Genomic DNA, 24,382 nt, shown 5'->3' with positions numbered 1-24,382 from the left:
TGATTACTTTTGATGATTGTTTTTTATTGAGTTTTGATTGTCCTTGATGCTTATCTTTGAGAGTTATGTTGATTGTCTTTGATAATTGTTTTTGATTGAGTTTTGATTGTCCTTGATGATTGTCTTTGAGAGTTATGCTGATTATTGATTACTTTTGATGATTGTTTTTTATTATTATATATTTTGATTATTTATACTGCATATGTATTTTTGTGGATGCACAATAGTTAGTTTTAAGGCCTTTTGATATCATTTGATTTTCATATATTCAAACAAGCGGTAACATTCTCTTTTGGGCCAAGAAATGGTACTTTGAACGGTATGGCCTGCTCTATTCTTTTAATTCATTATAAATTGCTTAATGTTATTCTCATCTCTGCTCATGATTTGTTTTTGATATTGACAAAGGGGGAGAGATAGATAAAAGATACGATAGTAAGGGGACTTATTTATTTTATTTATGAGACAGTTTTTTTTTTACATATATGAAATCTTCAATTGTTTCATATAAGTAATCATTGCAAAATCAAGGGAGAGTAAACTATACAAATAGATATTCTTTTATTTTTACTCCTAACCTACAGATGATTCTCATCATCAAAAAGGAGGAGAATGTGAATCATGTAGGTTTCAGGTTTTGATGACGCCGAAAAGAATTTGCTTGATAATTATTCTCATCATCAAAAAGGGGGAGAATGTGAATAATGCAGGTTTTGATGATGCTGAGAAGAATTCACTTGATAAATACTGTCATCATCAAAAAGGGGAAGATTGTAAATGTATGAATACATGATTTTGATGATGTCAAAGAATAATCGATTATCAGAAGGCAAGTTTGCAAATCAGCTTCTTAAAATGGTTTGAAATTTGAATTTTGAATGTATAATCGATTACCATTGATGTGTAATCGATTACCAGCAACGGAACTCTTGAAATTCCATTTGAAAAGACATGACCCTTCAAAATATAACTGTGTAATCGATTACCAGAAACTTGTATTCGATTACTAGTGGAGAATTTTAGAAAAAACTTTTTGAAAAGACACATTTCTTCAAACCATTTTGAAAAGGCACGAAGGGCCTATATATATGTGTGTCTGACTTCAAAAAGTAAGAGAGAGAGAGATTATAAGAGAACTTCATTGTCAAATGCTCTCTCAACAACTCTTGGGAAAACACTTGCAAATCTATTGAGAGTTCATCTAGGAACATCAAATTGTATTATTCACTCTAAAGGAGAGAAATCTTTTTGTTCATCTCAGCAAGTAAGTTGTAATCAAGAGACTGGTTGTTTCTTAAATTGTGAGTTTCCTGAACATAAGAGAAAGGGATTCCTTGGGTGTTCAGAAGTTGTAAAAAAGTTTTTTACAAAGTTAGTGAAAATCTCAAGTGGGTTGTTTGAGGATTGGACGTAGACACGAGAAGTGGTCGAACCAGTATAAATCAAGTTTGTATTTCTCTCTTCCCTTATCTCAGTTATTTTACTGGAGTTTACTTTGTCTTGCGCATTTAAAAGAACATTGTTATATTGATTGCTTCTTCTTCTTCTTCTGCATTCTAAGCCTGTCATTTAAAAAGGGGTTTAAGTTTGTTAGTGGAAAAATTTTGAAACTTAATTCACCCCCACTTCTTAAATTATTAAGGCCACTTGTCCAACAACATGATCTAGTATATGGGAGGCAAGATGGATTATGGAGGAAGGAAATGCTTGGAGAATAGAAGATGGTAGAACCGTGGATGTTAAAATTGACAAATGGATCAATCGGTTGTTAGGTAATAGAATCCCACCAAATGATGCCCTTAATGTTCCAGATGGGATGAAAGTATGTGCAATTAATAGATCAAGAGAAAAATTCCTGGAACATGGAGCTTTTTTCCCAACCTTTTGACCAACCAACAATGGAAGCGATTAAAGTAATGCCACTTAGGTGGACAATGACAACGTGTAGTATTTTCTGGAAGCACACCTCCAATGGTTATTATACTATGAAGTCAAGGTATTTTGTGGCAAATAACAAATACTCCCGTCTGGAGTCACCATCTTTTCAAGTATTAGACCCTTTGTGGAGCTTAATCTGAAACAACTCAACATTGGAAAAATGTAAAAACTTGGCTTGGAGGGCATGCTAAAAAATCTTACTAGTTTGTAAAAATCTTTGTAAGAATCGGGTTGATTTGAACCTGATGTGTCTAATTTGTGGGACAAAGGAAGAGTCAACCATGCATGCTCTAGTCTACTGTGGTGAAGCCGCTGTGTTTGTTTGCATCACCATTGAGCTTGCAAACTGGGGAGGAGAGGTATGACAATTTCAAAGATTGGTTGGTGAATCTTTTGAGCTATATAGATGTAGAGGCTAGAGTAGCAGTCTTGGCAACCATTGGGCAATTTGGATTGCACGTAACCAATGCATTTTCCATAATTCCTGAATAGGCTTTTCACATATCTTGGACAAGATAAGGAGAGCCTTGCCAGCTTCAAGCCACCCCCGTTCTCCTCCAGAGAGTGTAAGTAATAACAGGATAAGGTGGAATGCTCCACTCGATGGTATCTTCAAGATCAATTTTGACATTACAATTCCAAAGGAAGTGTCTCAAGCTCATTGTAGAGAATCTAAAGGTCATGTATTGGTGGCGACAATGAAGCTCCTCGAATCAATCTTGGAGCCAAGGGAGGTAGAAGCCTATGCATTCTGATGGACAATCTTACAAGATGCCGATTTACTGCTTTCTAATGCATGTTACGAAACTGACTGCTTGCAATTGTTTCAACAATGGAAGAAGAGATATGAGTGGGGGTGGGGGGAATCATTGTTCCATGGAATCATTGTTGATCGCAGGGGGGGAATCATTGTTCCATGGAATCATTGTTGATCGCAAAATGATGCTTGCAAACTCTCTACATGGAAAGATCTTCTATTTACCAAAAGAGATGGAAACCAAGTTGCTCACTCTTTGACTTCTTTATCGCTTTCTTATGATGAGTTTTGCTGGATTGAGGAGATCTCTCAAGTTGGACCAAATCATTTAAAATGATGTATCTTTTTTTATCAATAAATATCCAACTTTAATATAAAAAATACTTATTTTAAATTTTTAGCTAAAAATACCTTACATAATTTTTTTTACTAAAAACGCCTTGCATGAAAAAAAAAAAACTACTAAAAACTTCTGGAAGAAAAGGAACCTCCAAAATCTAGATAGATCATAGATCTAATAATAATTAGGCGGTTATATAAAATAGATAACATCTATTTTCACTATTTTGGAAAGTTGTGATTAATTAATTATTAGCATACGCCCACGCCTTGAATAATGTCGCAACATGTTCCAAATTCTCAATTCCAACTAATGGAGGAATTTGGACTTTAATATTCTTACTTTTCTTGGTGGACTATAATAATATAACTATTTTTTTATATTCTTATCTTATTCTCTCTCGTTTCCCTTTATAAAAATTATATTATTTATAATAATGTAACTAAAAAATAAGTTATAATAAACTATAAAACTAATAAAAAATAATTTCTTAATATATTTTTTATATATTCAAACGCTATTTTTTTAAGTGTTCAAACACTATTGTTAATTAATATTTAAATAAACCAAATATTAGATCTAGTTTTGAACTAAAAACACCTTCTTTGAAAGAAAAAGACCCTTAAAAACCTGGATACGTCCAATAATAATTAAGCAGTTGAATGAAATGGCTAACGTGTATCGTAGAAAATTATGATTAAATAATAAATATGAATAATTGAATAGAATATGCCCACGCGTTGAATATCTTCCAGTTTTTCAATCCAACTCCCTTCTTCGTGCAAGAATTTGGATTTTACTTTTCTTCCCTTATCCTCTCAAGTTTCCCTTTATGAAAAAAATTCTATTAAGTATAAATAACCATAACTATCTTGAATAAGAATGCTTTTATATCTTAAAAAATACTTTTAGAAGTTATTGTTTAATGAAAATATTTTAAGAATTTTTTTAACAATTTTTAAACCTCTTATCTATTTTAATTTATAATTTTTTATTTATAAATTAAATTTCATTATTTTAAAATAAATTACCATTAATTAAAAAAATCATATAACACAATGTAAATTATTTACCATATATTCAAAATATAATTTATATATTCAAAAATATTATAAATTTTAATTATATAAAATAAATATTTATATTGAATATTATGTATATTTAGATACTAGTTATAATAATAGAAAACAGGAAGTTTGTAATATGGTTTTTCAAAGCATGTTTGATAAAATTAGTTGAAAAAGTTAGCTATTAGTTGAAAAATTATTTTATTGACTTACAAGATAAAATCATGTGTTGAAATAACAAAAAAAATATAAACTTACATAAAGGAAAATAAAAATTTTCCTTAAATAGAAAAAAATCTGATAAATGATCAAGGACAAAAAATGAAAAAAATATAAAAAAATTAGAAACGACGTTTTAAAAATTATTACTTTAAATAGCATCGCAAAACGTTATAAATTATTAAGAAAATTCACTTACTAAATAGTTAAACAAATTTTTAACTAGTAAAAAGAGTTAGAAACTATTTGAAATACCTTGACAAACATAAATACATAAATCTAACATTCAATTTAAAGCAAAATTTGCTATGTATCTTAAAGTTTAACATGAGAATGTTTAGAGAAAACACTTTTACACATCCAATTCCAAATTATCATATATGATAAGTTTGTTAAATTTTATAATAATTAACTTTTCTTTTATAGAAATAAAAATTATTTTAAAAAATATACCAATAATAATTTATAATTAATTGACAGTGTAAAACTACTTTATTGTTTATACCATCAATGTAGAACAATTCAATAATACTATCTCTACCTCTAATTCATGAAAATCTATAAAAGTGATTAGATTAGTTAGTTTGTTATAAACTTTAATTTTATTCAAAAACTACTCATGACATTAAATGGTTTAACATATGATTATTTTTCAAAATATAAGTTTTCAACCAATGAATATATTTTGTTTTGTTGATAGTTCAATAAATACATTCATTTTTATGAAAAAAGAAGATAATCATTAATAAACCTCATACATAATTAAGGATAAAAAGAAAATTTAACAACAAAGTAGTTATATGTTTCTTATAATTAAATATTAAGAAAATATTACTTTTGTTTCTTATATATAAAACTTATATATAAAACTGAAGGTAGTGATATTTATCACTTTTTTTTTTATTATTAAAAGTTGCATTTATCTCTCTCTTAGTGCATAGTCTAAACAAGTTTCATGCACTTTTTATCCTAAATTCTCACTTTTTTATAATTTAAATATTATTTTTAAAAATTATTCAAAATATTATTATTTTTTCAATTATACATTTTATTTTAAAAAATAATATTTTAAGTTGTGCATTACACACGATAAATATATAATTAAAATCCATAGTACACATAAATATAATTGAATATATAATTATATTATAATCAATTTTTATAAAAAGTATATAAGTTAAATTATTATCAAATTTATTATAAATAAGTATTTTTAATATATAATATATTTTAAAATTATCATGAACAATTTAATTTGTGATATAAAGTTATTTTTAATTATTGAATTTTTAAAAAAAAAATATTGAAATTCAATTTAGAAGTAAAAATAAAAAAAAAGATTAATAGTAAACAGAATCAAACATACAAATAAAAAAATTATAGTTTGAGATGATTAAGACATAATTATATTTAAATAATTATTGGAATAGTATGTAATTCTACTTTCAAAGAAGAGAGAAAATAAAATATTAAAAATATCTAATTAAGAGAGCATGAAAAGTGAAAATATCACTATCTAAATCTTATATTTTAATCTATAACATAAGAATACACATGAACATATTCTTAATTATTGAGAAATACTAACATCACAATATTTAATGCTCTATTATTAATTTAATTTTGTTAAAAATTAGTCACATTTTATATTTAATATGCCACTCATTTAGAGTGATTACATTTTGATAATAAAAACTTCAAATATTTAATTAATAACTCTGTTTTCTTTTTATCGTACTACATCATTAATTAAACTAATCATTTATGTTTTTTTCTCTCAATTTGTAGAAAATTCAAGGTTATCCCATAAATATTTTTTTCAAAATTTTAAGGGGAGTGTTTCCTTAATACATTTATGTTAGATGTCCATAAATTTTATGTTTTTGAACACGTGTTTTAATTCGTCAAAAAGAGAGAAAATAGTTAGAGTTCCTTATTAAACTTGGTCAATTCTAATATGGAGTAGTTTCTTTGGAACTACACGGGTGAAGCAGTTGTTAAGACCGTAGGATATAATATTAAGAAAATCGACGGAATAGATTTATTACCTGGAACCGATTAGTAAGTTTAGTTCCGTATACGAATTTAATTTATTTATAATCTACAACAGTTACAATTATAATTTTTAATTAGGGAAACAACCTACTACACGGTGACAAAACAAGATTTTTTTTCTCCTATTTTTTAATTTACTTTTTCATTTCATTTTTAAATATTGTTTATTTATTTTTGTTCCGGTAACAAACCTGTTATTGCAGGTAATTTTGCTCCCCCATCGGTGAGGGAGTAAGTTTTGGACCTCACCTTAGAATTCACCATTAAACTTGTGTTTTGTTCGGTGATTTTGCTTGTTACGATCGTATGGACAGGATTCAAACAGAACAGAGAACATTGGGTGGTGTTGTGGCGTTTGGTGAGTTGAGTTCATTCTCAACATGTCGATGCTGCTCAGGAAGGTGTGGGAAAGGGTGTTATGGAGATCTGATTCTTCAACGTCAGCATCAGCATCAGCATCATCTTCATCATCATCATCACCACCAGAAGTGGCATGTTCTGACATGGGCGAGTTGGAGCTGCTACCCAGTGACATCTTGATGCACATTCTGAGACTTTTGGGTCCAAAAGAGGCTGCAAAGTTGAGTGTGGTTTGCAAGGCTTTGAGATCCCTTGTGTCTGATAACAGACTTTGGATTCACTTTCTTCAGACCCATCAGGCTGAGCCCTCTGGGGATTCTGTCTTCTTTGCTGAGACCACCTTGAGCTATGGCTACCCTCTTCCGTGAGTATTAGTGTTCTTCCTTCGTCACTCTTTCATGGATTCTAATTTTGTGCCTTGATCGGTGTTAAATTTGGTGGTGGGTTGTGCTTGAAAATTTGTATCTTGATGGATGTTGCTAGTGAATTTGGTGGATTGTGATTGACAAATTGTGTTTTGATGGGTGTTGCTAGTGAATTTGGTGGATTGCGGTTGAAAATTTGTGTTTTGATGGGTGGTGCTAGTTTTTGCTGTGATGGGGCATGCTCATGGATTGATTGTTGCTTGTGAGTTTGATGGATTGTGTGTTGATAGAGATTGGAATTCTGTGTTTTGGTGGTTGGTGAAAGTGGTTATTGGTGTGGTAGTGACTCAAATTTTTTACCTACACTTGTGAATTTGATGGATTATACTGCCAGTGATTGGAATTTTGTGTTTTGGTGGTTGGTGTGCTAGTGATTCAAATTTTGTGCTTTGGTCAGTCTTGCATGTGAATATGATGGATTATGTAGCTAGTGATTGAAATTTTGTGTTTTGATGGGTGGTGCAAGTGATGTGTGTTTCTTTTTGCTATGATGGGTCTGATGTGCTAGTGATGATTGGTGGTTTTAGTTATGGTTGGTGTTGCCCTTTTTTGGTGTTGTGTGCCTTGTTGTTTTTTATGGGCCGTGTGAGTGATTGTTATTTTGTGCTTTGAATGGTGGTGCAAGTGAATTTGATGGATTGTATTGACTAGTGATTGAAATATGAAATTTTGTGCTTTGATGGGTGGTTCTAGTGTTTGGTGTTGTGTGCTCGATTTGATGGGTTTTGCGAGTGATTGTTATTTTGTGCTTTGAAATTTGAACGGTGGTGCAAGTGAATTTGATGGTTTGTATTGCCTAGTGATTGAAATTTTGTGCTTTGGTGGGTGGATCTAGTGATTGATGTTGTGTGCTCAATATGATGGGTTATTTATGTGATTGGTGTCGTGTGCTCAATTTGATGTGTTGTGCATGTGATTGATGTTCTATGCTTTGGTGGATCTTAGAAGTGAACGTGATTAGTATTCTGTGATTATGAGTGTTTTTAATTCCCTAAATTACAGGCCCTTTGCTGGCCATTGGCCCCAACTATCATTCAAGCATATTTATGGCCAGAGAGCACTGGTTCCTGGTTCTATTATCATCGATGGTTAGTCTTGCAATTTTGTTCTGTGAACTTATGGTTCTCTTGTGATGATTAGATTTTTTTAAACTTTTCTTTTTGTCCATTCTTCTCTCAAGGTGGTTCTGGCTATTGCAAATTTGGTTGGAGCAAATACGCATATCCATCAGGGCGTTCAGCAACATTTTTGGTAATGATTTTGATTGGGACTAGCACTAGGGCTGTGTTTAATTAGAATGAAAATAGTTGATGACATGGTTGAAAATTGCTATTTGTCTACTGTCTAGTTTTTGCTGTGCTTGCACATTGTCATTTTGACTTTGACCAAGTAGAGCCTCAAAATAGAAGAAAGCACTTATGCAGATACTAGGCATTGCTTTTTCTGTTTTTCAGTTTCCACTCACTTGGCTGCATCTTTTCCCTCCTTTTTGATGGGCAGGAATTTGGTAATATTGAGTCACCAATGTATACTAGGCTTCGACATTTTTTTGCAACTATTTATAACAGGTATTGTGCCATTCTGATTCTCCCTTCTTGTTGGGTGAATGGTTACAACTAACTCTTGATAATCATTTAAGTGAATTCAATCCTTATTGGTGTCTTGTGTTGCACTTTAGCATATCTATGTACATGTTTAGATGAATTGTACCAGGGCAATCACTTTGTTGAGAGGGCAGTATTTTCAATGATTACTTAATTATTATGACGAGAAATGTTCATACTTATCATGAATAAAGGAGGCATAATTGTTTTGTTGGAAATATAACAGCATTTTCAATGTTGTTCCTCTTCCCAGGTAGCCTAGATACTTTGTATAGCTAGGTTCAATGCATCTTAGGAAGTAGTGATAACTTAATTGCTCTCTTTTAAAATGTAGTTGGCAATGATTATCTTTGTAATACTTGTAATTATAAATAGATCATTCAGCTGAGTGGTAATTCTCACTCAGGTACATACAAAAATGCTTTGTTTCTCATTTTCTCACTTGTTTTATGTTGTTGGCAGGATGCAGGTGAAACCGAATAAACAACCAGTTATTGTTTCTGTGCCAATATGCCATTATGATGGTCAGTTACATTTTTTGATATACTTAAGTGGTGCTACTAAGAAAAGAAAAAGGAGTACATTAAGATTTAAGAACTTTATCACAATTGTTAAAATAATTTTCAGTTTTGACTTCAGCTGTCATATTTATTTCATTTCTTTGTTGTACATAGTTGTTCTTTGTTTTTTTCTGTATCAGAGAAAAACCACCTTTGTGACTCTGGTATCCCTAAAATTTGGAACTAATTTGTTTGGAATGTTCCGTTACAGTCCTATCATTCCATCTGTCGTTGTCAGGGATGGATAATTGGTCTCCAATCCATGCCCTAAGGCCTAAACCATTAAGGTGATGGCACAAGCTGTCTCAGAAATGTTTGATCAGCTGCCCTCTCTCTGAGCTTTGTCTCTGGGGCCTTGGCATGTGTCCTAACAGGCATCCTATCCTGTGAACATGTGTAGCTTACCCTGTCATGTTCCCTTGTTTGCCACCTTCCCATGATTGTCAGGATCCCTTGGGCTGCACTTGTCTATTCTGAGATGCTCTCTCACTATTTGTCAAGTTTGATGTGTTTGGGCTGTTTCTTGGTGTTCTTTGTGGTGGTAATCTCTGGTAATTCATTGTTTTGGATCCTGTATGACTTTTTTCCAATGAGTACAGCATTGAGGGGAAGAGAAGTTGTATTTTGGCTGGCCTTGGTTTTTGTCTCAGAAGCAGTGTCTGTTCTAGATGTGTTCTGGCCACAATCTTTGTCCTGGATACAGTCTGGACTTGCCATTTCCACTCCTATAATTTCAACGAATAATACATAGTTCTCCTTCCTATATGATTTTCAGCTGTACAATGTTGATCTATTTCCTCATTTCAGATACCGAATCAGCCAAAGCATCTAGGCAACAGCTTAAAGAGGCAATTTACGCTTCCTTGTTTGACATGAATGTTCCTGCTGTTTGCGCCATCAACCAGGTAATACATATTTATGCTTCCTTGTTTATTTGACATGAATGTTCCTTTGCATTGAATATATACAGAACTTGTTTCGGCTATGAGTATAATGAGTCACTGGTAAAGTAGGATTGTCGTATTTAGTTCTCCTGCTGAAGTTGTAAGAAAGTGAGAGCGCCAAAGCACTTGATTAAGCGCAGTTGAATTGTTACTCTCTGTTAACTTATGAGTCTAGACATTAGAGCAAAGAACCTTGTTTACAACCTTTCAAATCATTATCTATTGAATGTAATTGTGCATGGCTTTTTGCCTTATGAATTATGTATGCTTCTGTTATTTCTTGTTATTTCCATGTGTTTATTATCTGTATTGTAAAATGTAGGCCACTCTAGCTCTGTATGCTGCAAAACGAACTTCTGGAATAGTTGTTAATATAGGTTTTCAAGTCACGTCTATAGTTCCAAGTATGCTCTCTGTTTCTCTTTCTCTTGCCTTTTTGTCTTTGTATAATTCTTAAATTTGTTGCATAAAGTTTCTGTAATTGTTCTTGAAATGTAAACAGGGTTCACTTGAAGTCAATAATGTTTAAATGTCACCACTTTGTTTTGATACATAAAGTGTTTTTTGAATGTCAGAAGCAAATGACTATTTGTCTACTTCTTTTTCTTCTGATGTGATTGTGACCTGCATTATCTTTTCTCAGTTTTAAACGGTAAAGTAATGCGCAAGGTGGGTGTGGAAGTTGTGGGGCTGGGAGCACTGAAACTTACAGGATTTCTTAGGGAGAAGATGCAACTGAATAATTTAAGTTTTCAATCTTTGTACACTGTTCGCACATTGAAAGAGGTATTGATATTCATCTTTGTGGTCTGAAATATTCATCTTTGTCAATCAGTTATGGTTTGGTAGCACGGTGCATCTAAGAGGACAGCATTGGACCCTACATTACTTATGAAATATAGTCTACAAATAAATATTTACTTCAATTTCTTATAGCTTTCTTTGGTTGGATTAGATCTTGGAATTTAAAATATTTGACATTTTTTAACACCTAGCTCATTGGATTGATAAAGATATGATATTCTAGTCTTTTCCCTTTCTTTCTCTCTTACTCCATGTCTGTTCTCCAAAAGCTGCCTTATATGTCCTGATTCCTGGTATTAGCATGCTAATATTTAATTATTTACCAGTTTTTAAAAAATAGTTATTAAGGAGTTATATCATTAGATGGTAGGCTTTAAGAACTTGGTCATTGAAGAGCAGACAGGGCATCCAATCTCCTTCAGCTAGAGGAAGATATTTCTATCTGATGATAATGTGCAAAGGTTTAGGTTTAACTTTGCCTTGTTGGACAGAATTTTCTTCATTTGGTTGTTGTAGGCATTTGAAAATTGAAATTAATGATCATCCTCATAAAAAGCTTTTCACACAATGAAAAGGAGAGGATCTTTCTTGTCTCTAATGGCTTTAATTCTAGAGGCAAATTTGTATCGACCAAACAATTTTTTGGCAATTCAAGACCTTGTGTTGTGTGAGAAGGACATCAAATAGCCTAGGGGAGACATTTTAAATAAGCCCTATTTTTCTTTGCTTATCCAAGAATTTAGCCTACTAAGATTTAAAATCATTCCGGGGCCTCTACCTAAGCTTAAACATTTAGGAGAATTGGTTCTAGAGATGGAACGAGTGTGTCTATGACCCAATGATTAGGAGTTCAATCCTTGTTGCCTTCATTTTTCATAATTAAATTAGATTTCAGCACCAAGTAAAGTGGATCTGTATCTTGTCCTTGCTTCTAGCCTAAGGGGCTCTTGTGTGAGACTGTGAGGTGTGTATGTAACCAAGTAATGGCCTCAAAACTCCAGGGGGTGGGGTTTAACAATTTTAGCAAATTTTCACAGACAACTTTTGCAAAGATATATTTTTATGAAAGAGATAAAACTTTTATAAAAGTGAATGAATGGATGAATGATTCAGTGCACAAAGAGGTTTAGAATCAACCTAGAGAGCACATCAAATAATAAAGTTATACATAAGTAAAGGAGTTAAGGTCGGTGGGTCTGTGCATTATCCATGCTTCAAGCCTAAAAGGACTTGTGTGGAGGGGCAAGTCAAAAATATAATATAAAAAAATTCATGTGTCTTCACATAATAGCTTAAATATTTGGAATAGTTGATTCTTGAGTCATTATAGAGCCTTGTAAACTATATGGTGGAGTCAGCTACTTGAACCAAGAGCGGGAGCTGGAAAGGTTTAGGGTACTCGGTTGTTGTGGTTCAATAATTGGAACAGCATCTTGTGCATTACCAGGTAAGTAATACATGTAAATCGGTACTTGCTGTCGAAAAACCTATGGTAGATAAGATTCATCTTAGATCAACCTAGCACGGTATGGTTGGCAAATAGCTATATCCCTTAAGCATGTGATCTTAGGTTAGATCTCCAAGTTCTTGTGTATATAATAACATTTGTTGGGAGAAATTAACTCATTAAATGCATCTTAATACCTTGAGGGATTAGTCCTTGACTCTTGACTAGGAGATACCTTGGGTTCACAAATAATTAAAAAAGATTCATCTGAGAGTAACATGGGATTTTACTATTTGAACAAATCCCTCATTATATCTTTCCAGTTGTTTTTGTCTTTTTTTACCCTTTTCCCTTTTTCCACTGAAGTGTGGTGGGAATGATTAGTATCCATCTTGCAGATTTCTTTTACTTAAATGTCTTCTCACAGAAGTTGTTTGGTATTTTTTTCGTTTGCATGGCAACAGAATCTATGCTATGTTGCACTTGATTATGAAGCTGAGCTATTGAAAGATACAAAAGCATCATTTGAAGCTGCTGGAGAAGGATGGTTTACCCTTTCAAAAGGGAGGTTTCAGACAGCAGAGATCCTATTCCAGCCACATCTTGCCGGAGTGTGAGTTCTTTTCTTATTTTTTTATTTACAGTTCTGACAGATTGATCATGCATATTTGCTTCAATAATAGAAATACTCTACCTTGATTTTGGCCATTCATAAATTAGCACGTGATACCATTGCCTAATTTGATGGATGGCTGGTAAAAGTGCATTTAACTTGAAAATAAATAAAATTCATTTTTCTTTTATTCCTACCTCCCAGTGAACTTGGGTGTTCCCCATTTGCATTCTATAGGTTAGTTTGTCAATCATAATAATTAAACAATCCCTTTTTTAGGTAGTCTCAAAAAGACAAAAGTGAGGAGGTGTTAGGAACCAAGAATTGAAATGAGGAAGAAAATAAAAGATTTTATTGACTAGTAAGAAAAAAACAGAAAATAGGAGAGAAAACTCTCCTCCAAGGGTTTCCCCTTTACAAAGGATTTCTCCTTTCACAAAGAGCTAATGCTCAATCTACAAATGATAAGATCCCCCTCTCTCCTATCCGTCTTCCTCTATTTAAATCCAATAAACCCCTCTAACTAACTAACTCATTAGTAGTCTAACTATATTAACTAACTCTTTCTTCTCCTTATATCCTAACAGGAGGTTTTGTTAAAATGCGAATAATGGGAATGACTTAAACTATGATAAGTCATGCCCATTATTGTCTAACAATAACAACAAAAATAAATAAATATGAGATATTCAATATAGAAGTGAGAGGAAAACTATAATATATTTAGCCTCTGTCTTGCTAATAAATGTGTAACTCTCAGAAATCTGTCTAAAGTTGACTGGACCAAGATTATTAAATCGAGATTCGAATCATGAATTTTAAGACCTATTTTTTAAATTGTGAACCGAATCTTATCATAAATCATAAGATACATGATCAATAATTAAAAATAACAAAATATACTTTCACATAAAGATATTAGTCAAGTGAATAACCCAATGCATAAACTGAAACAGAAGCTGATATATCATGAACGAACTTCAAAATAATCAAAGATTCAAGTCATAAATCAAAATGACAAAAAAAACAGTGACTAGCTGCAGAAAATTCAAGTGTTGAACCCCTAAAAAAAATCAAATGAGATGGCAAAATGCAGATTCCTATTTCCCAATTCCTATGCTTAGATTCTAGTACATAATCTAACTATTTGTGTCTCATTTATCATTGTCAAGATCAATGTCATTTAGTTCATCCTCATCTTCTGATATAAAATGTTCTTCCTCTTCCTTTGCTGCCATTTGTTCTTTAGTTTTATTCATAGCTTAACAGATGTAGGATATGGCAGGTTCTGGGTCATCATTTACAAACATTAAAACCTTCACAAATGGAATCACACAGTTTGAGCAATATTGGATGGATTTCTGAAATCTAATGTAACATAAAACTATATTTGTCACCTGTACTAGCATCCAGAGGACCAACTTCTTCAAAACATTCTTGACTGTTTGCCTTTGGCTTTTTGATCTTCTAACAGCTTCAAAAACATCTCTCTAACTTCATCAGGAACAAGCAGCACTAACATTGTCCTTTGTTGTGGGAAGGGGATGCTTCATCCTTGGTCCTCACAACCCCACCTTGACAACTATGTTAACAATACTTGGACTTAACTAAAAGCCTGTGTGGAGGAGCACTCTCACTGTGGCTCCATGCGACATCGGTTTTCTTGGGTTTTTACCCATTACCCCACTAAAAAATTATGCAACAGCAACAGAAAGTGAAAAGGAACAACACAACCTATTAGAAAAATAGTGGAAAGGGATTGGAACGGTATAAAGGAAGCCACTATGGAGGAGACATGAAGCACCAAAAGCAATATTCTTACTTGGGTTGGGTTCATAAGAGCATCCCCAACTCATAAGAGCAGCCCCAACTCGTGTTTCTTCCGATACAGAAGTGATTCAGCAAATGGTTTGGTGTCAAAAACAAGAATTATTATGATCTATATCAAACTCTAAAGATTTTGTAATGATCAATATGCAACTCTAACTACACTGCAAGTCACTGGACATAATGTGGTTACTATATTGGTTTTTTTTCCCTTTTTGTTAGTTTGTTTTATATATTCCGTGAAAGCTTGTGTTGCACTCATTTTTTGGTTTAGGCAAGCTATGGGTCTGCACCAAGCCATAGCTCTTTGTGTGGAACATTGCCATTCTGCAGATTTAGCATGTGACAGTGATTGGTACAAGACTATAGTCTTATCAGGGGGGACTGCATGCTTACCTGGTTTGGCTGGTAAATATTCTTTTTTATTTGTGACATGACATTTTATATCTTTGCGAAATGATGAAATGAAATTAAACACCTGTAGTGGGGTAATGGCTACTTCTAATTCTACTACTTTTGGGACCATTCTGGTACAGAAAGGATAGAGAAGGAACTCCATGCCTTACTTCCTCCCTACGTGTCCAATGGAATTAGAGTCATACCTCCTCCATATGGTGCTGATACTCCATGGTTTGGAGCAAAGATTGTTGGCAATGTGAGTCATACTACCTGTGATACATACTCAAATTTAGTTTGCTGTATATGCATTCTATTTTGGGTAGTGATTATGGCACCGTTGAGAATTATCCACTCAGTGTCCACTCCTCTCACACGGTTTATACACGTGTAAATATAGTTAATTTTGCCTTAAAGGTGATTAATAGTGTTATTAAGATTTCCAATTATGGTTACTGTGCCTAAAAAGTGGTTAACAGTTCCGAGTGGATGCTGGGTGGACATTTTTAGCCGAACGTTGACCATTTTCCATATATTTTGTAGTAAACGTAATAAAAAAGAGTCTCTGCTTCAAGGCTAACTGTCTTTGAATTGTGTACAGTTGAGCACCTTTCCTGGTCATTGGTGCGTCACAAAAAAGCAGTTCCGTCAGAAGCCTAGACTCAACCTCATATGGTGATTGTTGTGATACAAAATTTATTTCCTCAATTATGCACCCTCATCCAAAGAGGCAACAACAGAAGATGTGAATTTTAGCAACTGCTTTTGTATGTATAAGTATATTATGATTTCCTTCTTGAAACGAAGCCTATAGTTAACATTCAGGTTGTTAAGAATAATGTAATAAGATTCAAGACTAAACCACAAGTGTGAAGAAACTGTTAATAATATAGTTGAAGAGCAAAACCACAACGTGAGAGGTTTTTTGTAATTAGAAAAATGCCTAGACATTGGAATAATGGAATCCATCTCTGGTTCTTCCATTCAATTTTATGAAATGAGATGGTCCTTTTAAGAATGCCATAAACTTCGAAGATGGCTTACTCTACGAAGTTTAATTTTTCACCTTGAGTTTGGTTATTAGGTCTTTTTTTTGTCTATAGTTGAGGATGACAATTTTTTAATGAACCGAAAACATTATGTCTGCAATGGTTTTACAACTGAACCAAGCAGCACTTCATGGTCACGCCCACCCGAGAAAAGGATCATCATCATTTTATATTTTATGCAATGGAAGGAACAGTAAAGTTGTATACAATGCAGAACAACAGTTTGATGAAGATGGAAAATTATCACTTTCATTTGAGAAATTGTGTCTCGTTCTCATAACTACAATACAAACATGCTATGAATAGTTTCATTATTGACTCACTGGTCTATTGCTGCAACCAACTTACTAGTGCAAAAAGTAAATTGAAATAAAACGACTTAGATTTGAGTTCGTTAACGAACAATATGATGAGTTCTACAAAGAATAACATATAAAAAACGTTATTTAGTACATGACTTCTCATAAAAAAGGAAATTTTTTAATCAATAATGTAGAGAAAAATAGTCGGCACATACATTTGCAACACTATTTGTTTCAGGAGTTTCACAACCATCTCAAGTTGCATGCAAAGAGACCACTCACTGATTCACGTTCCAAGTTGAGAATTAATATGCACACTCATTCATGTTCAGTGGTTGGTTTTTCGAGATTATAAGCAAGCACTTGTTTATAGAGATTCTGAGAAATGTTTTACACATTCATTCGTATGCAACATTAAGTAAGAATGGATGAATGACAGAAGCACCCCCGCAACGAATGGCAACAAAAAAATGCACGCAAGGCATGCTTTATGGATCTTTGTGCAATAGGGTATGAAGATTTCAGTCAAACCAAATTAAAGCATATGATGAAGCAGTAAGAAGTTAGCCATTTACTAAGGCTCACTTGGCAAACGTAATTTCATTACATAAATTGATCAATAGAACTCTCCTTAAACTACCAGGCACATAGCCAATTTTTTGTTTTTGCGCAAAAAGTAATTCACACACCACATATAAAAAAATGGTAACTGATTATACATCAATATTGAGAGAAAAAGAATGAAGTTGTGTATAGAAACATATCAGAATAACAAGATTAAGAAGCAGGCTATGAGCATCAACAATAGAGACGGACAGTGTACAGCTTGATTTGCAGTGTCATCTGCTGATACTGCTGATGGTGGCACTGCAGGACAAGCAAGACCAAACTTTCCTTCACGACACTCACTAGCAAAGAGGCCAGGGGGGTATTTTCCATAGAGATTAATGTAACTAAACATGGTTGATGCACACTCATTCGTTAAATCATTTAATACATCGGCATAAGGGCAAGCAAATTCTTTAAAAGCCCCACAACATTCTTTGGGAGGGTACCGGGGTCCTTTGCATTTGCTTGTGATTACTGTGTAGTTTAAAAACTCGAAATTCACAGAACAACCTGCAGGTGCAAGGTGAAAAAACAGTATCATCAGACTAATGTTTAGCTTTGGTCAAAATTGGCATGCGTGCTATGTACATCTATATTGGGGATCAATGGAGGAGGACCTCCTAAGGGGAGGGGAGCATTGCAGGTTTGAAACTGCACACATTCAATTCATGTCCCACACCTCTATCAACTGAAATGAAATGTCAACTTTAATTACAAAGGAAAATTTTGCCAGGAGTCATTCTATACTATTGCTAATTTTGGAGCCATAATTCTCCAATAGCTCATTACTAATGTATGCATGTGAACATAAGTAGAAAGCTTGTTTCTTTCTGGAAAAAAAACCAACATTTTGATCCTCCGGAGATACACTGAACAACAATTTGGACAACTGAAATATTGTGCTATCAAACCAACCTTTCAAAGATTTAAAGTGAAATCAATTTTAATTGATGTCACTTTAAACTTTTGAAGGACTAATTCGCTCTAACAAACTTCAGAAATTGAGATATCAAGTATATATTTGCAAAACCAAAATGGTAGTTAGTTTTAGTCTCTCTTTCTGAAAGAAATATTATTTCCTGGCAAACCCAGCTACTTCCTCTTACTATTGCTTTAATGAGCAATTGTAAACCTAATTAAAGGAGGCCATCACAAAATGTTTCCCTATCTTCTTTACTTACTGCTAGTAAACTCTGTTTTCTTCGATCTAAAAAAACGATACAAACAAACAAAAGTATAGCACAGAAAGATTTTACCTGTTAAACAATCAAAAGTCAAGTAGATATGATTTTTAAGGTAATTATTGTCAAAATTAACAAACTTAACATAGATAACAGGTTATAATTGGAAGACAATGTAAAGTACATATACTGTTACTCTGACATTTTTTTCCAGTAACTATCCTAATTAAGTTATTAAGGTCTTTAACTCCCTGATTTTCCACTCAGGTATCCCCACAAGCTTCAATCCTTAAACTAATTCTGCTCGTGGTGCGCAACAGTTGCTGGCCCAAGAGAATTTTGCACACAGGGCCTCACACCATTATGCCAACCCTTTGGGTTTGACTAATCCTTAGTCTGAGGCTTAATCACATTAGCCTCTCCCCAAGAATTTGTTACGTGAGCAAACTCACATGCTCAACAAATATTAACAACTAAACCACACCCATCGGGTCTTTTAATATTTAAGATATAGGTTAATTCAGTTACCAGGACAAGCAATAATAATAAAATCGGGTAGATCCAAAAGCATAGGCAGAAAAAAAGAAAAATACAAACCCTTTTTAGCCTGAAGAAGGTTCCGACCGGTATGCGCTGGTTGAGAATCGAAAACGGTGTCTGCAACCATAACCAAATGTTTAATTAACAAAGAAACTAGTCTGATTCGGAAAAGAGTGAAAAATGAGAGCGGAAAGAAAGAGTTAGTTACCAGAAAGGAAAGTGGGAGTGAGAGAAGAAACAGAGAGGACCGCGAGGAGGAGAAGCGAAGAAGAAACCCAGAAGCGTTGGTTGAAAGAAAACACCATGACTGAAGGTAGATAGATCCGTTGATCTTTGTTGTTTGTTAGCTTCAAATGAGAGTTTCTGATTTGAGTAACGGGGGGGTTGTAATGACAAGAGAAGATTATAATGCACAAAGAGCAAAAGAAAGATAAAAATTGAATAAGTGTTGGAAGTGACTAGAGAAGAAAGTAGAAATAGAGAGAGTTGAACTAACAAATTTAGTTTGAGACTTGAGAGAGAGAGAGAGAAAGAGGAAGACAGACAGAGAGGCAAACACGATCTGACGTTTGCAATGAGTGACAGCACGAATACGCGCAAACCTGCTCTTCTGCAAGCTGTCTTTTCTGTTTTCCTCCCACTCAATCCAATTTCGGTGAACAAAAAATAAGTTAGTTTTTTTTTTTTCCTAAGACGATTAATATATATCACAATTCAAATAAAATTATATTTGATTGAATAATTGAATTAAATATCATTAAATAATTTTAAAAAAACATAAATACGGAGGTTTCATGGGATATCACTCCATAAAATCAAAATTCCTTTATATATATATATATATATGTTATATTAATAATTATTTAGTTTAAATTTTAAAAAATATATATTAATAGATATGTCAATAAATATTTAAATATATTTTTAGTAATCAGCATAAAAATTAGTTTTAATGGTACATTTATATTTGATATTAATCTTTTATTCTGACTCCATACATTAAAATAATTGTAAAATTTATAAATTATTAATTCTTATATTGATATTATATAAATAGGCAATTTATATTTTATATTTATTGTTTCTTGAAGTAAAATTATAAAACATAATTAAAAAATAAACATTACAATGGAGGAAGAAAATAAAAAAGCGATATATATTATAAAAATAGTGGTTACATGAATGAATTTTATATCTACATTGTATTATATTAGCAATAAAATCTTTATTTTTAATAAGTAATAAATATATTTTAGAGAAAGAAAAAAAATGAAGATGAAGGCAATGTTCAATTTAAAATATAAAATTTAAGGTTTGGATGAGAGAATTTTAAATTTTGAAAAATTTTAAATTCTAAGAATTTCAAATACTTCAAATGAAATTCTTTTATTTTCAAAATTTTGTATTTAGAAAAAAAAAAGATTATCAGGGTGGAAGAAAATGAATGTGAAGAGAAGAAAAAATATGATTGGTGTGTTTCCAAAAAGAAGAATATTGATGCGCATGGGGAGTTGTAGAAGAATCAGGACACAGCAGCGTACACCACCACACACGACCATGAATTCAGTCAACGACACAAAGCATGACCCAGATCCTCCGCGTCGGCAAGCACCTCCGTCGCGTGATGGGCAATGACAGTTGCTCCTCTGACTGGCGGATGCAGTTCTACGTGTCCCCCTATGTCCGCACCCGGTCGATGCTCCTCGAGTTCAGACAGTGTTTCTTGAATAAGAGGATCATCGGCGTGAGGGAAGAGTCATGAGTTCAAGAACGTGATTCCGAGAATTTTCACATGGAAGAGAGGATGAAAGTGATAAAGGAAACACGTGAACATTTTGGAAGGTTCTTCTATCAAGAAGAGAATTTCAATTTTTCACCTTTTAGAAGGAAATTAAAATTCTGCACTTTTAGTTGTTTAAAATTCTGTTTTAAAATTTTAAATATTTAAATTCTTCATAAAAAAATTCAAACAATGAATTTTATGTTAAAAAAATTTAAATTCTGTGATAAATTATTTTCCTCGGTTAAAATTATCTATCCAAACGCACTCTATAATTCCTTTTTTAAACGTCATGTACTAGTAAAAATTGCAAAAAAAATGTTAAAAAGTAAATCTATAATGTTATTTATTGGGAAAATAAAATTTTTTAAGTAATAATAATATTTATAAGCTTAGGTTAAAAGAAAAATAAAAATAAGTAAAATGAAAAGAGGTAAAATATATTTAAAAAATAAATACTTTAATAAAGAAAAAGAAAGTATATAATAATTTTTTAAAATTTGTAACATTTTACTCTTGTTGGCAGATTCAGTTATATTTTTTTTTATTGTATTTTCTTTCTTATAATACTTTAATAGAAGGTTTATATTTACCCTGAACTATATAATCGTTCATATTAGACAATATCTAACACTTGATAATTAATATTGTTTACTACATAACTTAACTCACAATTAAAAATATAGAATAAGAAACATAAAAATCAAACTAAAATCAATGAAAAAAAAGACTAAGTTAAGTATGAAAAAAATAGTATGACACACTTTTTGGAAAAAAATAGTATGACACACTTTTTGAAAAAAAAATAGAGAATTTAAAAAATCAATATTTCCTTTGTTTCATTATAATTGTTATGTAAGAATAAAAAAATTGTTCAAAAATAATTATTATTTTACTTTTTCAATATAATATTAATTATATTTTTCTACTTATATCTCGTATGATATTAATGATATGCATTAAAAAACAAAAAATAAATTAGTAATAATAAGATTAATTTTATAAAATTATTATTTTCTTTCATCTATTTATTGATTTTTCTTGATTTATATAAAATAACTTAAGACGATAATAATTATCATGAGACAAGATGGAGTAAATAATTTAGATTTACTCACAAATTCATCTCTTTTTGTCTTCGACTTTACACCCTAAGGCTAAAAAGTGAGGAAAAAAGATAAATAATTGGACTTGTAAGGTATGCCAAAGGAGGAAATAAAAAAAAAATATTAAGTTTGAGAATGAATAATGAGATGAAAAGAAAAGAGAGTTATGAACTTACCCATATATTAGTGTTTCTTGCTTGTATTAATTCCTCCATTATGAATAAAAAAAATAAGAAATAGGAGAAAATGAAGTGTATCGAAAGAAGAAGAGTTAGCACAAATGAAAAATAAAAATACTTTATGATATAAAGAGAGAGATATTATTCAAATTATCAATTATAAATTAATTTCAACCAAACTTTATATATATTTTGAAAGTTGAAAACATAAATGTCATATTAATTATAATTAATTCATGTAATTCATGTAATTATACATTTTTAGGAATTAACAATTATAACTATATTTATTATTTATATTATATAAATGTTATAATTATTATAAGATTACTGAATTAAAAAAATTATTATTTATATTATAGAAATGTTAAATTATTTATAAGCATGTGTAAGTCAACACTAACTGACTAACATAGTGTATAATCAACATTTAAAATAAGTCATAATCACTAAAATCATGATTTTTTTAAAGGTTTAATTAAGTTTTTCATACTTGTAATATAATCCATTTTCAAAAAACTTCCTAACATTCATTCTCCCTCCTGGACGCCTGGAAAAATTTTACGTTTCATTTTAGTACTTGTTGTTAGGCTACATCCGTTAAGTGATGACATGGTCGAAAGAGTATCATGTCATCACGCATAGTCACTAACCACGTAAGCACCTTTTTCCATGTCATTAATTTTTTTATTTTAAATACTTAAAAATGAAATTTAAATCAAACTGAACCCCTCACCATCTTCAACGGTACCCCTTCGAAGGCCCAACCACTCCTTGACCTCGGAGGCCACTTCTCAGCCCCCACGTCATCACCGCCTGCTTTGACATCATCTTCAACGGCTACCCCTCTGACGTCCTCTCCATCTAAGGGAGGCATTTGGGATTTTGGAACCCTAACGGAGGTTGTTTGGTTGATGGGTGAAAGGATGAAGGGAAAAGGTGGGTCATCATCGTCGTTGTCGTCATCGTCATCTCCTATGATGGTTAAGTGTAAATGTGAGGTACCCATTATTATGTTCATGTCGCGTAGTGTGAACCATCCGGGGAGAAGGTTTTAGAGATGCCCACACTGGAATGTAAGGAAAATGTCAATTTTGTGTTTTGTTTTGAATTTTACCCTATTTAATTGGTATTGTATTGTAGGAATCCAGTTCTTGCATATTTTTTCGATGGGTTGATGATACTGAAGCTGACAATAATGTTTTCGCAGAAGAGAGTGAGTTGATCCGGTATGTTCACAGAAATGAAGAGTTGAAGCTGAACTTGCTTCATTAATGGAGGAAGCTAAAACAAATGCAGAAGAAATAGCACATTTGAGAAAAAAAATTGTTGCACATGAAGAAGAATGTTGTGCATCCTTAGCGGAAGTTGTGCACTTGAAGAGTAAAATTTGAAGGAAAAAGAAAAATGTTGTTGTTGAAAGGGATATGGTGAAGCTATTAGGTTTTGCAGTTATAGTTCTTTGGGTGTTCATTTCTTTACTAAGTATTTTAATTGCAATTAATGTTGGCGGTCATAGAAGAAACTGAGTTGTAGCTGAATTTGTTCATTTCTTTTGGTAGTTGTATTGTTAAACTTGGTAGGCTGTAAAATTTGGTAGTTTATGATGTGTTAATGTCATCTTTTGTATTGGCTTAACAAGACAAACAAGGTTAGGTTTTAGGTAGTTTATTGGAACCAAAAAGAATTATAGGTAGTAATATGAAATGAATTTGAGCTAGTTATACGAAAATGGTTTGTTTTGTAGATGCTTTGGTTGGAATATATAAAAAAATTTAAGTATCAAAATGAAAATGTTTAATTTTACAGGTACTACAATATTAAAAAAATTAATTTGGGTAGTGAAATGAATATTTGTTAATTTGCAGTAAAATGAAGATTTTATTCATGGAGTTAATATGACAATATAAATATAACAAAAGAGATATCAATATATTCATAAGTGAGAATTGTTTGATATAAGCAACATGGTCCCAAAAGGCCTAAAGTAATAGTTAATGTGCCCATTGTTTAGAACAAATACACAAAATATGCAATAAACTATGCACATGATTCCCACATCCCACTACAAAAAGTAAAAAACGAAGCAAGCAACATTCCCACAACCCACAACAAAAAGTATTAGACATAGTCTTATTTTTGTCAATTTCTATCTTTAACTGATGTGGCTGGCTTGATCTGAGTGTCAGCAAGTCCATTTCCCAGCTCAATGTTCCTGTCAGCAGTTGTTAGTTGGCAACCTTTAAGTTTTTTGCTTGTTGGTGCCTTGCGTTTAGGAAC

The 24,382-nt window shown here is 32.1% G+C and overlaps 2 protein-coding genes across 2 annotated transcripts; one reads left to right on the top strand and one right to left on the bottom strand.

Annotated features, from left to right (window-relative positions):
- The first annotated feature begins 6,675 nt into the window (after positions 1-6,675).
- On the top strand, positions 6,676-16,421 carry LOC114409343 (actin-related protein 8-like). The gene is made up of 12 exons (XM_028372770.1): positions 6,676-7,100; positions 8,164-8,249; positions 8,342-8,412; positions 8,662-8,729; positions 9,228-9,289; positions 10,133-10,230; positions 10,592-10,673; positions 10,913-11,055; positions 12,985-13,133; positions 15,235-15,368; positions 15,497-15,615; positions 15,958-16,421. Exons 1-12 carry the CDS (start codon positions 6,757-6,759, stop codon positions 16,033-16,035), a joined length of 1,434 nt encoding a protein of 477 aa, XP_028228571.1. The 5' UTR covers positions 6,676-6,756; the 3' UTR covers positions 16,036-16,421.
- Positions 16,422-17,252: 831 nt separating this feature from the next.
- On the bottom strand, positions 17,253-19,674 carry LOC114409344 (GPI-anchored protein LLG1-like). The gene is made up of 3 exons (XM_028372772.1): positions 19,246-19,674; positions 19,095-19,154; positions 17,253-17,826 (listed from the first exon to the last, which is right to left on the bottom strand). The coding sequence occupies exons 1-3, from the start codon at positions 19,340-19,342 to the stop codon at positions 17,471-17,473; spliced, it is 513 nt and encodes a 170-aa protein (XP_028228573.1). The 5' UTR covers positions 19,343-19,674; the 3' UTR covers positions 17,253-17,470.
- Positions 19,675-24,382: the final 4,708 nt, after the last annotated feature.

The sequence above is a fragment of the Glycine soja genome, chromosome 4 (genome assembly GCF_004193775.1).
Source record: "Glycine soja cultivar W05 chromosome 4, ASM419377v2, whole genome shotgun sequence".
In the NCBI taxonomy this organism is placed as follows: Eukaryota; Viridiplantae; Streptophyta; class Magnoliopsida; order Fabales; family Fabaceae; genus Glycine; species Glycine soja.
Note: the sequence above shows the minus strand (reverse complement) of the source record. Positions and strands in the feature narration are given on the sequence as shown.